Consider the following 13969-nt stretch of genomic DNA (forward strand, 5'->3'; position numbering starts at 1 on the left):
ATAATAATAATAATAAATGAAATACCATGAGATATAAATACAAAGCTAAAAAGTAGACACAAAAACACTTGTATTGATCTTTCTAATTCATATAGTTTATGCCCCATATTTGCATTCTTATTTAAGTTTCATCTCACATGATATTAAATATACATTCAAAGTAAATACTAAGTAACAGAAAGAAGGCAGCTGGGCATGGTGCTGCATACCTGTATTCCCACCTACTGGAGAGGATGAGGAAAGAAGATTGTGCATTTGAGATCATATGCTAGCCACAGTAAATAGTGGTTGAATATTACAAAATTAAACATTTCTTGATCCAAAGTTTGAAACTAAATAAGTTTGGAATTTCTTCCAAAACATCCAATTCAAAACACACTTTGCTTCTCTTTTGTGTGATCATTTGATTTTCTTTTCCCATCAGTCACTGCACTCTGATGCTGTCAACATACACCATTAACAATTCATTAGCTAAGTCTTGCTTTGTCTTGTTGTGCACCAGAGCTTCCCAGACTGTGTGGTGGAGCTCCAGAATGGATACCTGCCCAGCTAAGTAGCTCTTAGAATTCTGCCCTTCCACCTCACTTTTCTGGAGTCTCACCTCCCACTTTTAATACTCTTCTCCCTGGGGACACATGATTATTAAGTGTCATAACTTTACTTTTCTTTCCAGGAAGATTAAACTATTTCTGCCACGGTGAAATAGGACACTGAAAAGTGTGTGCTGACTGTGGCTCTGAAAATGGTGCCCCTGACTAATTAATGTATCTTTTATTTCACAGCTATCACGGAGAAAAAGTCTGAAAAGGAATTTAGTTCCACAAATAAATCTGGCTTCATCTTTCTTCCCGGCTTTGACCAAGGAAAGAGGAAATTCAGAATAGGCTGCTGCATACAAGGTGACAGTCTGGCTGATGCTGTGGGCTTCATCTCAGGAAGACAGTGAAAAGCCACTAGTCACCCTCGCAGACCCATGGCCCATCCTACTGATAGGAAAGATTACTAAAGAAACTCAATTGATGTCAGCTCTGGACACCACAAAAGCAGCAAGTAGCCACTTTGCCAACTTCTTTCATATATAAAAATCCACTTAATAGGCAGCCTTTCTTGTTTACTTCAACACAACGATACATAAGAAAACAAATTAAGTCAACAGCATAAGTATCTATGTAAGTGATATGGTTCTCAGTGATTAGCTTTCTACTCCTCTCATTGTTCACCTCAGTCCATGACCAGAAGTACTATCAGAATGTAAGCAAGAGGCAACTGACTTGTGGGCCGTGCTATGTGGTACGCAAACAAGATCGTTATTAAAAGGAAAAATGCTGATCACAGCTTTAGCTATATTTTTCTTCTTCATTAGGGGAATGTTACCAGGGAGAAAATATCCAGCTTCTTAAATATAGTCATTTATATTTAATTTATAAACAAGTCCAGATAAATAGAACTTAAATGATAGAATTTGCTGGGTTCATGTTTTATTAATTGATTCTGTCATGTTGGCTAGATGATCACTGTCATCAGTGGGTATGGACATAAAAATGAAAGCATCTAATCTTATCACTAATAAATGAGATTTTAGCCATGTCTAAAATATGAAGGAAGTATCAGAGTTGAAGCCTGAACATTAACTCACTTTGGCCTCTCCAGGAAATATTCTGAGGCCAACTAATAAAAGTGCCCCTAGGTTAACAAAGCAACAAGAGACTTGGTAAGAAAAAAAAAAAAATCCCTTAATTTTTGATCTGATTTTCCATTCTGTCATGTAATTTTTTGTCTTGTGGGCTGAAATGTACAATGTCCTTAAAGAGCTGCCACCAGCATATAGTGGAATGCTATAGGATTACCGTGCTTCCTCAGTTCTTTGCATGTAAGAGTCTAATGTCAATAGAGTTAAAGCATCATTGCTTTGATTCCTGGTACCACTGCCACACCAGCCCTGCCCCCGGGCATGCTAAGCCAGCAACTGAGTCTGGGCATGATGGCACATGCCTGTAATCCCAACAATGGGGAGGCTGAAAACAGAAGGATCACTATTGGTCCAAGCTGTGTAGTAAGACCCTGTACAAAATAAATAAATATGTATAAATATATCATTGCTACAGGAAATATGTACAGTCATTTATTTGTAAGTAGAAAATATGACTTAAAGTGTTCCATGGTGGCTAAAGAAGTTAGGGAAAAAAGGCCAAACAACTGCCAACTTTAAAGGATAATGATTTCATTAACAAGGGCCAGAGATGTATATTGCTGACAACCACAAAAACTGAAAAAAGATGTTGAGCTTCTTGGCTAGTTGAAGCTTGTGGACTACAGCTTTCTGGTTGGAATTCTCAATGCGAGGAGGGCAGGGCAAGAGGAGGTGGAGTGTAAGGATATGGAGGAGACTGGGAGGAGCCATGGCACTCACCAGGTCAAGGCTTCAGACAGCCCAGGAAGATACTGAACAGCTCACTACCTTTGTCTGTGGGCAAGTTTGATAAAAATATTGATGTGCATAGAATTCAATGCCATGGACACTCACCCAAGAAAGAAGTGTACTTCGTGGCCATTACTGACATTTTCATTCTTTACGATGCAAAGAAGAAAGCTTCCCATGTTGCAAAACCTGTTAAACATGAGGCTGAAGCTGAGATCTCACCTTGACCCCAAAACAGTATTTAAAATGCTCTTTGGACTTTATTGATCACATCTTCATACAACCTCCTGCATGACCTCGAGTAGACATGAATGTGGGAAGGACACGCTTAGATGTAGGGAAAATAAAAAAACAAACTCAACAAAGTGCTCATCTTGCAGGAAGTAAACCTTGATTACATATTTAGCTCAAGATGACTGATTGGGGACTCCTACCTTTAATTAAGAGCTACCTGGTATTTCCGAGCATTTGTCTAGCTATTCTGATACTATGTGCCCGTGTGTATGCATGTCCATGTGCTTGAATGCACATTTTTATTTAATTAATTAAAACCAATCGGTCTGAATCAGAAAGAACGCTGATTCCAGAGTGGCTACATGAATGGAATGGGCACATGGTTTGAGGAGGGAGAGAAGGAAACACATGTCAAAGCAACTCTGCCAGCATCACCCAATAAACTGTGGATCAGTTTATTTTCTCTTAGTTGAAAGATGTGTGATAGTATTCATAATTATAATGAAGACAATGAAAATGATAATAGTCATAATGATGATTAAAAGATAATTTTAAAAACCCTGCAAATATTACACTTCTACCCTACTGGTGTGGTTTTGTCTCACGGCTGAGACAAAATACCTGGAAACCAAGGTTAGAGGAAGAAAGATTCATTTTGGCTCACAGTTTAGAGGTTTCGGTCCATAATCAGCTGTCTTGAAGGCAAGGTAGCATGGCAGAGGGGCATCACAGAGAGAAACAGTCCATAGCATGGGCAGCATGAAGCAGCAGCAGAAGCAGCAGAAGCAGCAGCAAGCAGTAAGCCTGCCTTCCTTCTGTCCCTTTATATTCAATCCAAATTCCAAGTCTACTGATTGGTGCCAGCCACAATCAGACTGAAGTTTCCATTATGCACACCCAGAATTATGCTAAACTAATTTAGTTATCACACACCATAATCCAGCATCACACACCCATGATCCAGCTTCCTTCAAACATCTTTGTCTATTAGCACATGAGGCTTTGGGGGTATATCCAGATACAAACGATAACACCTACTTGCAGATACTCCTTAACAGCTGTCACCTCACTATATATGTTTAAAATGTAACAGGCTGGGGAAATTAGCTCTACAGTCTAAACACCTGCCTGGCAAGGGCCAAGACCCAAGTTGGATCCCCAGTATCGCATGCAGTGCTGGCACCAGAACCCTGGGCACACTCTGCTGGCCACCAAAACCAGGCATGGTGGCACACCTCTATAATCTCAAGAGGATCACTATGAGTCTAAGCTGCATAGTGAGACCCTGTACCAAATAAATAAAAAAATTATAAAATTTACTAATAAAATCTGATTTTAAAAAAGTAAATAGTTCATGGGGGAAAAAACAAAACATTGTAGTTGTCACAAGCCCCCAGCCCTAAACAGAAGAATGTGGTATCTCTGTGTGTACTAGTTTGGGCTTTTGTCCCCACATTGACAGGATTCCCAGTGTGCCAGGATAACCCCCTCTTCCTCCAAGAAGCTAATGCTGAAGGACTCCACACTTTTACTTCTACAAATATGCCAAAACAACTGTGTGCTTCTCTTTACTTGCCCAGAGACTCTTCACTGTTACACACTTATGTTGCAGTGTTGGAATTCTAGCGACACTGAAAACTAAAGCTTCCTTGAAAGATGCATAGTTTGGGGCAATGGTAGCTACATCTCCTGCTCTCAATCCTCCTGTGATCAAATGCAAATCTGAGTTTTAAGAAATTTATGTTTGGCCGTTGTTTTAAAAGTGCTATTTTCTTAAAATTATCCCTTTAACTCAGTTTTACTATATACATTATTAAGAAAGCAGGGATATTTTTAATCTAAAAATGTAATATACAGCATGCAATTTTTGAAGTTTACATGTAAAGTCATTTCATGGTATAAGTGAACTAATGTTTGTCATATTTTGAAATGTCTTGTGTTCATGTTTTTGAGTGAATGTTTTATTCAAAATAGACAGGAGTCTTTTACAATACCAGAAAAAAGATTCTTTTGTTGCATCCAGATGTACTGTATCAACCTGATTTTTTAATAAAAAGATTTAACCCCAATCAGGCTATGTAAATTCATTCCCCCAAACTGTGCTAATTGTGTTTAATCAAAATAAAAATCTCCAACATCGATCATGTATCTACCAGCTTTCCTGTGTTTTCTAAAGGTAATAAGCTTCTAAAGGTATTAAATTTGCTTAGAGTAGGTTATCTGTTGATTTACATGCTGTGCTACAATGAATAAAAAAAAATAAAGAAAATGAAAGAATTTTTTAAAAAATCAGCCCCCACAAAATTCAAAGACCCAATCAAAAATGGGCATCTGAGATGAATATACACTTCTCAGAGGAAGAAATACAGATGGCAAGTAAATATATGAAAAAATGTTCAACATCATCGGTCATTGAAGAAATTTAAATTAAAACAACACTGAGTTTCCATCTCACCCCAGAAAGTATGGCTAACATCAAGAAGTCAGCCAATAACAAATGCTGGAGGGGCTGTGGAGAAAAAATGAACCCTTCTCCACTGTTGGTGGAAGTGCAGACTGGTACAACCACTATGGAAATCAGTATGGAGACACTTTAAAAATCTCAGATTGGGGGTCCCCTTAGACTTAGCTATTTCCCTACTGGGTATTTTTCCATAATCACTAAAAACCTCATACCACAGTGATATATGTGCACCCATGTTTAGAGCAACACAATTTGTCACTGCTAAATTTTGGAAACAACCCAAATGTCTATCAATTGATGAATGTATAAAGATTTGGTGTTTTTACACAATGGAGTATTATTCAGCTATAAAACAAGATAAATTTGAGGCTTTTATTGGTAAATGGATGCAACTAGAGCCCATGCTCTTAAGTGAAATAACTCAGTCCTGCATATGCAAACACTGTATTGTCTTCTAAGCATGAAAACCTTAAAGAGAAAATAAAATATAAATGGTACAACAGATACTAGGAAAAAGGAATGAACCTGTTCAAAAGGAAGGAATTCCTGAATTGAGGATGACAGGAGAGATACTGAGGGAAAGAGATATATTTATTCTTTTTTCAGTACCAGGGAATGAACTCAGGACCCTGCACTTGTCAGGCAGGTGCTTATTCTACTAAGCTATCTCCCCAGCCCTAAGAGATATAGTTATGTATGTAAGCAGGATGTATTGAACAACTGTAGTGTAGATTTCTGCTGGCCTATGGAAAGGAGCAGTTAACGCTTAATTTTTTTGGCCTCCTTTTTTCAATTGTCCTTTTTCTTTTCTTAATTTCTCATATATATTTTTTTCTTTCTTTTTTCTTCCAATTTTGCATGCATACACCTGGTAATATGAACAACTAGTAGGAAGACAACACTATGCATTATAAATACTGCAAAATTCATATTATTTTGTTAAATGAAATTCTGTATCAATTTGTAATTGTAATTCTTCTGTATGTAATTTTTGTATTTTTTCTGTTTTAATACTATTTTGTACTCTCTTTAAAAATATTTTTTTAATCCAGTATTCCTAATCAAGAATAACAGAAATAACAGTTAAATATCAGGTAAGATTATGACAAAAAATTATAGTCAGTCCTAGATGCATATTAAAGAAAGTGCTAAAACTATTCCCTAAGTATAAGGAAGATAGAAATTAAGAGGTAGAGAAAAGACAAAGAAAAATAAAATTTGAAAGTATCTGAGTAGTCTAAGTGAATATTAGCAGTAAAAAGTAGCGAAACACTATAGTTTTTTCATAGATAATAAAATACAAATAGATGACAGAATTAATGAAAACATTTCTGGAAGTAATAAGTCATTGTACCAAGATTAGCGGACACAAGGTTACATACAAAAGCCAACTGTTTTTCTATACACCAGTAGCAAATGAGTGGGGCTGAAAATACAAAATACCACTTAAAATTAGCACTCCTCAAAGTGAAATGATGAGGTGTAAACCTAACAAATTATGCACAAGATCCATATAAGGAAAATTATGAAGTTTTGATGAAAGAATTCAAGGTAATAAATAAATGAACAGTTAAGAATGTTCCTAAAGAAGAAGTCGATTCAGTGTTATCCAGATGTCACTTCTTCCCAACTTGATCTATAGGTTAAATGTAATACCCAAGTTCTAGCAAATTACTACATAATTGTTGAAAAATTGATCCTTAAGTTTTAATGGATAAGCAAAAGACTTGAACAGCCAACCATACTGAAGGAAAAGAAGAAATTTAGAAAACAGACATCAAAATTTGCTATCATGCTATATAAACTAAGATTGCATAATACTGATCAAAGATTAGACAAATAGTGACACTGGAACAAAATACAGAGCTCAGAAATAGCACACAAATATAGATAACTGATCTTTGACAGACAAACATGCAAAGGCAATACAGTAGAGAAAAGATATCCTTCAACAACTGGTGCTAAATCAACTTCATATTTTAACATTGATCACAAACTTAAATGTAAACCTTAAAATGGTAAAGCCCTTAGATAATAACATGAGAAATTTTAAATGATCTTTGAATTTGAGTTCAATAATGATGTTTATATATAAATGCCAAAGGCACAATCTGTGGAAGATATAATTGACAAACTGCACTTGATTTTCATCAAGATTAAAAACCTCTGCTTGTGAGGCAATGAGTAACATGAAAAGATAAGCCATAGACTATAAGAACACATAGTCTCAAATGTGTTGAAAAACATTTGATTTAAAAACTATATGAGGAATCCTTAAAACTCAATAATAAAAAGAAAAGAAAATTTTGTTACTGTTTTTGAGATAATGCCTTTCCATATAATGCAGGCTGGCCCTGAACTCAGTATATACAGCCTTACAGATGTGTGCCACCACAATTAACTAATCCCATTTTAAAATGGGATGAAGGCCTTAACAGACAAAAGGAAATATATGGCTTCAAATTAGCAAATGAGAAGATACTTAATATCTTATATCATCAGGGAAAAATCAAGTAAAATAGCAATGAGAGACTTCCAGGTAGATGACAGCGTGGTAAGCAACAGAGAAAGAACCTCTTCAAGATGTGTATTCTAGTCCAGACACTGGAATATAGTATGCAAAGCAAAGAAGGAGAGAAGTGGGACAAGAAGGATCCACTGGACACAAGAAGGATCTGAAGTGAGAATTGACGTGTAGGAGTCACTTCCAGGTCCTCGTCTCGGTCCAAGAAGCCAACATTTGTAATCCCAAAGTTACATTACTGGAATTCCATCAAGTTAATTCCAATCTACCACTTTCAATGCAACCCACAGCAAAAATAAAGACACTAAATTATACTTTCAATCATTTGGGGAGTCAAGGGGCTCTAAGTTCAGCCATGAAGATGGCTTCCCGGAACAAAGAGAGAGACCCAGGGCTTCACCCGGTTTTTATTCAGTGGGGGAGTGGCTTGAGGAGGATTGACTGAGAATTGTGGGAAGTAGGTGACCATTGTGAGCTGAGCTAGGTGGGTGGCCTACATTTACCTCTGCCATATGTAGAGAGTATATGCAGAGAGAGTAATCTGCATTATACTATTATGCCATTGAGATAGTATCTAATGTTTTGGGGGATCTGGTGCTTCAGCTTTGATGTAGTCTTTCAAACCCCAGGAAGTCATAGGCTCTATCTCGAGGCTCAGTCTCAGCTGGCGGCATGGAGCATTAGCTCTGCCATTCTGTCTCAACCCAGCTTACATTAAAGAGCAGGTATAGGTTACCAGGGAAACATGCATGCCACCTTCAAAGACAATCACCAACACCTCAGCTAGACCAATATACATTGCTTAAGGTCAATTGAAGGATAAACAAAAGTCTTAGCCAGCTCTGTACATAACAATATGAGGAAATAGGGTCAGGCTCAGTCAAAATGGAGACAGTCGCTCTTCTTTCAGGGAGAGCTAGCTGCTCAGGTGGTCCTCCACATTGAAGTGCACAAGAACAGCAAAAGGAGAAATTTCAACAAAGAAGAAGGTAGCAGGTGGTGCCTTTTTACTGAATGGGAGGAGTAGGTCAAACCTTCAGACACACAGTGACTGCTGGCAATGCCAAGGTCCTCCACAGAGAGACGCAAGACTGCAACACAGCATTGGATGCCATGGACTGCACTGACTGAGGAATAGTATGGATTCCACCATCCTGTGCAAGAAGGCAACTGGTCAGGAGCCATCATGGAGAGTGGCCAACTGAGTTTAGAACTCAGAACTCAGAACAACTGCTGGCTTCACCCAGCAGCTCCCGGGTGCATTTAAGCCCACAGAAGGTGCCATGACTGCTTCTGACTGAATTAAGACTGTTTCCAGCCTCACGGCTAGGAACCAGCCTGAACTTCAGAGGAAACAAAGGTTCAGACTCACTGAGATTATCCACTACCCCCACATAAAGCTACTGCTGGCTTTCTAGGATAAATCAACACAGATCTAGACCCTGTGATTCACTGATGAATTCTACAAGAATTTAGAAAAGACTCAATGATACAACTTCTCCAACTCTTTAATAAAATGGAAAGGGAAGCAATACTCTCAAATTTATTATTGGAAGCAAACATTACCCTGATATGAAAACCAGAGAAGGACCCAACTAAGAAAGAGAATTACAGGTGAATCTCCCTAATGCACATGTATGTGAAAATCCTCAATATGATATTGGAAAACAATGAAGCAAACCCTCAAGAAGATTATACACAGCAATCAGGGATGCAGGTATGGTTCAATATACATAAATCAATAAGTGTAATATACCATATCAATAGAGCCAAGGACAAAAAGCATATGATCGTCTGAATAAATGTGGAAAAAGCTTCTAAGTACCACACCCATTCATGATTAAAAAAAAAAAACCTACAGACAACTGGAATAAATGATCTTTGTCTCAATCTGATAAAAGCTATCTATGAAGAACCAACAGCCAACATCATACTGAATGGACAAAAAATGAAAACTTTTACTTTAAAATCAAGAACAGGACAAGCATGTCCACTGTCACCACACTTATGCAATATAGTTCTGGAAACATTAACTAGAACAATTAGACAAGAGAAACAAATGAAAGAAATAACAACAGGAAAGGACCAAGTTGAATTATTATTTGCAGATTGCTTGATACTCTATATAGAAGACCTCAAAAACTCTACCAAAGACTTCTAGATTTAATAACCACATTCAGTAGTGTAGTTGGACACAAAGTCAACATTCAAAATTCAATAGCCTTCCTGTACACAAATAACAAACTTGCTGAGAGAGAATAATTAAGGAAACAGCTTTCTCAATACCATCCAAGAAAACGAAAGCAACCTAACCAAGGAAGCAAAAGACAACACTGAAAACTACAGTTCTCTGAAAAATAAGACAGAAGAGAGTATCAAAAAATGGAAGCTATACATTACTCTTGGGTAAGAAGAATCAATATAGTGAAAATGGCTATACATCCAAAATTACAGTACAGATCTAATGCAATCCAAATAAAAATTCCAACAATGTGTCTCACAAAATTAGAGAAAGCAATACTGAAATTCAATTGGAGAAAAGACCTAGAATAGCAAAGGTAATTCTGAGTAACAAAGGCAAGACAGGGGCATTACAATCCACACTTGAAATTATACTACAAAATTACTGACAATTTTAAAAACCATGCTGATAAAAACAGCATGGTTTTTAAAAAACAGACTCGAGAATCAATAGGTCAAATTATAAGATGCAGAAACAACTTCACACATACTTAGCTATCTTACTTTTGACAAAGGTGCCAAACACCTTCACTGAAAGAAAGATAGCCTCTTTAATAAGTGCTGCTGGGAAATCTGGCTTTTTACATATCGAAGATTAAAATGAGACCCCTATCTTTCACCATGCAGTAAACTAAAATTGAAATGGATCAAAGAATTAAAACAGAAATGTTAAATCTGCTGGAAGATAAAATAGGTAGAACTCCTGAAGACATTGGTGTAGGGAAAGACTTTATGAATAAAACACCAGTTGCCCAGGAGCTAGCACAAAGAGTCAACAATTGGGATTTGATCTTATGAAAAAGCTTTTACATAGCAAGAGAAACCACCAATAGTGTGAAAAAAGAACCCACACTATGGGAAAAATATTTGCTAACTGTTCCTCAGACAAAAGACTACTATCCAGAATATATAAAGAACTAAAAAAAAAAAAAAAAATCAGACCATTCAAAATCTAAAGATCAAATCCAAAATGGGCATCTGAAATAAACACAAACTTCTCAGATGAAAAGTAGAAATGGCAAACATATGAAAAAATGTTCAACATCATTGATTCATGAAATACAAATTAAAACAACACTAAGATTCCATCTCATTCCAGAAAGAATGACTATAATCAAGAAATGAACCAATAATAAATGCTAGTAGGGCTCTGGTGAAAAACTCTTCTCCACTGTTGAGAGTACAGACTGGTACAACTACTGCAAAATCCGCATGGAGATTCCTCACAAAACAGAACGAGAGGTTCTATTTGACCCAGTTATTCTCTTTCCTGGTATCTTCCTGGAAGAATTTAAAGCATCATACCACAGCACTATATGCATACCCATGTTTATAGCAGCAGTTTGTAATAGCCAAATCTCGGAAGCAGCCCAAATGTCTATCAACTGGTAATGGTAAAGAAGATGAGATACTACTCTACCATAAAGGCTAAGAAATTAGATATTTCTAGGTAAATGGATGCATCTTGAGTCCATACTCTTAAGTGAGATAAATCAAACATATAAATACCACATTGTATCTTTGGTGTGAGAAACCGAAAGTGTAAATAAGGGCCAAAATATATAATAGGTATTGTGAAATAGAAAGAAAATAGTCAAATGGGAAGGGAAACAAGGGAGGGAGAGGGAGAATATAAAGAAGTGAAACGTTAAAAATCAGAAAAGAACGAAAACTCAAAATGAAGCTTTTGTAAATGGGGAAAGGAAGAGGGTTTGAAGAGCGTGTAGATAAATGGGGAAAAATAAACAAGTTAGATCATGTATAGGTACAAATTCTCTATGATGAATGTGCTCATTATATGTACCTAAAGTGTATCAGTAAAATCTGATTGAGAAAAAAACCAGCAATGAGATAACAATGCACACTTAGTGCTGGTGGGGATATGGCAGCAAAGGACCTTTCATTCATTGTTAGTGGAAAACGTTACACAATGCAATTAGTTCAAAAGACAACTTGGAAATTTCTTATAAAACCAAACTTACTGTCCAGAAACTTTCCTTGCTACCTACCCAGAAGAGCTGAAAATTTTTATCTCCTCACAAATTTGTACACAGATGTTTCTAGCAGCTATATCCATAACTGCCAAAATTTGGAAGCAGCCAAATGTCCTTCTCTAGGTGAATGAATGGCTGTACTGTGTACATCCAGATAATAGAATATTATTTTATACTAAAAATACATAAACTGGGGCTGGGGAGGTGGCTCAATAGAATAAACGCTTGCCTGGCAAGCACAAGGCCTGAGTTCAATCCCTGGTTCCAGAAAAAAAAAATATCAAGCCATAAAAATCCATGCAGGAATTTTAATTCTATGTTACTAAGCGATAAAAAACAATTTGAAAAAGCTACAATTGTGTGGTTTCACCAATATAATACTATGGAAAAATCAACATGATACAGTAAAAAGTCATTAGTTTCCAGGGGCTACACAGCGGTGGAAGGAGGGATGAATAGGTGAAACACAGACAAGTTTTAGAGAAGTGAAAATTTACTGTGTGATGTTATGGTAGTGAGTACATGTCACTATACATTTGTCCAAATTCATACAAATGCACAGCACCAAAATGTAGACTATGCACTTTCAATGATAATGATGGTCACTCTTGGCTCATTACCTATAACAAATGCACCACTCTGGTGTGGTATGCCAAGATCAGGGAGGCTATGCCCTTAAAATGGCTCTAAAAAATAAAACCTACTTTAAAAAATACACACACAAAATACCAGTATATACCTCATTGGAGTGCCTTAAATAATGAGGAGCAAAAGTTGGTAACAATGTAGAACAGGAATTCTTTCATGTTCTGTCAAAAGTATAAATTGACTTAATCGTTCTGAAAAACAACTTGGTATTATTGATGAATACGTAACAAACATGCATTACATTTCTCAGCAATTCCACTGCTAGGCCTATGTATCTAAGAGTCTGTATATTTAACAGATTTACAAAGACTTGTAAAAGAAACTTCATAGCCACACTATTTATGATAACCCAGAAGTGGGAACAACTCAAACATTCTCAATGGTGGAATGAATAAGTAAATCCAAGTATATTCATATGCATACGAGGCCAGCATAGGCTACTTGAAGTTAGACACCATAGGAAGTGAGAAGTAAAGCACAATTTTCATGCACAAAAGGCACTAGATACCATTACATTTATTTAGTGCACATTATCCACAATCATCTGACTCTCCTAGGTGTGGGACAATCTGTTTCCATAGCTACCAAAAATCCAGATATTTCCCTTTAGCTTCTCCCATCCCTGCACTCTTAATTTCAGATCCATAATGAGACCTAAAAGCAACAGCTGTATAAACTGCTTGTCAGTTTCCCCTGTGTGTGAGGTCAACTCCCATCTTCTATGGAAACCCACTACAGTTTTCTCTGGCATAACCATGACCAATGTACACAGGATATTACACTTTCCAGTTGCTGGGAAACATTCTGTTTATTGGCTTGGTGGTAATTTCAATGGTGCTCACATTGGAAAACTAGATGAAGCTTGATATCTATCTTTTATTAGATATTCTCTAGGTGTGCTGTATTTCATAATAACAGTTTTTAAAAACCTTAAAACTACACATCATGTTATCATGGAAAAACTGCTGTAGTGACCTGGTATTTAGAACTATTTCATGTTGTACCTTAAAAAATCAACTAATTTTTAAAATAATTTTGTTTTATTTTTGAACAGTGAACTATGAGAGAAGGGCTCAAACTGTGAATTACAGGTTCTTTTCTGAAAATAACACATCATAGGTGTGCATAGTCTTTTTTCTAACACAAAAAGCATAATTCATTATAACAACCACCAAATTTTCCCTTAATGTTCTTTTTTTAAAAAAAATTATTCATTTTAATGAGAAAAAAGATAACAGCAATGAAAGTTTTAAAACAGGCTAGTAGGATGTTTATAGTAATTAATACCATAATGCTCTTTTGAAATTCTAGAAACATACTGATGTGCATTTTAGTACTATGATCAAATAGATATAATTTATGAATTGAGTCATATCCTTGAGGACATTTACTAAAGTAAAACTTATCATCCTCATTACTTTGGTTTTTTGTTTTGTTTTTTATTA

The 13969-nt window shown here is 36.3% G+C and overlaps 1 protein-coding gene and 1 pseudogene across 1 annotated transcript in view; both read left to right on the plus strand.

Moving 5' to 3' along the window:
• The window catches only part of Wdr64 (WD repeat domain 64), a 159439-nt gene extending 158555 nt beyond the window's left edge, over window positions 1-884 (plus strand). The window contains exon 28 of the mRNA XM_012513720.2: window positions 783-884. Within this exon, the coding sequence (XP_012369174.1) occupies window positions 783-884 (102 nt within the window). The remainder of the gene's footprint in view (window positions 1-782) is intronic.
• A 913-nt stretch (window positions 885-1797) lies between these two features.
• Window positions 1798-2714, plus strand: LOC111815491 (annotated as a pseudogene).
• The last annotated feature ends 11255 nt before the right edge of the window (window positions 2715-13969 follow it).

Source organism: Octodon degus, unplaced genomic scaffold (assembly GCF_000260255.1).
Source record: "Octodon degus isolate 3935 unplaced genomic scaffold, OctDeg1.0 scaffold00017, whole genome shotgun sequence".
NCBI classification, from domain to species: domain Eukaryota; kingdom Metazoa; phylum Chordata; class Mammalia; order Rodentia; family Octodontidae; genus Octodon; species Octodon degus.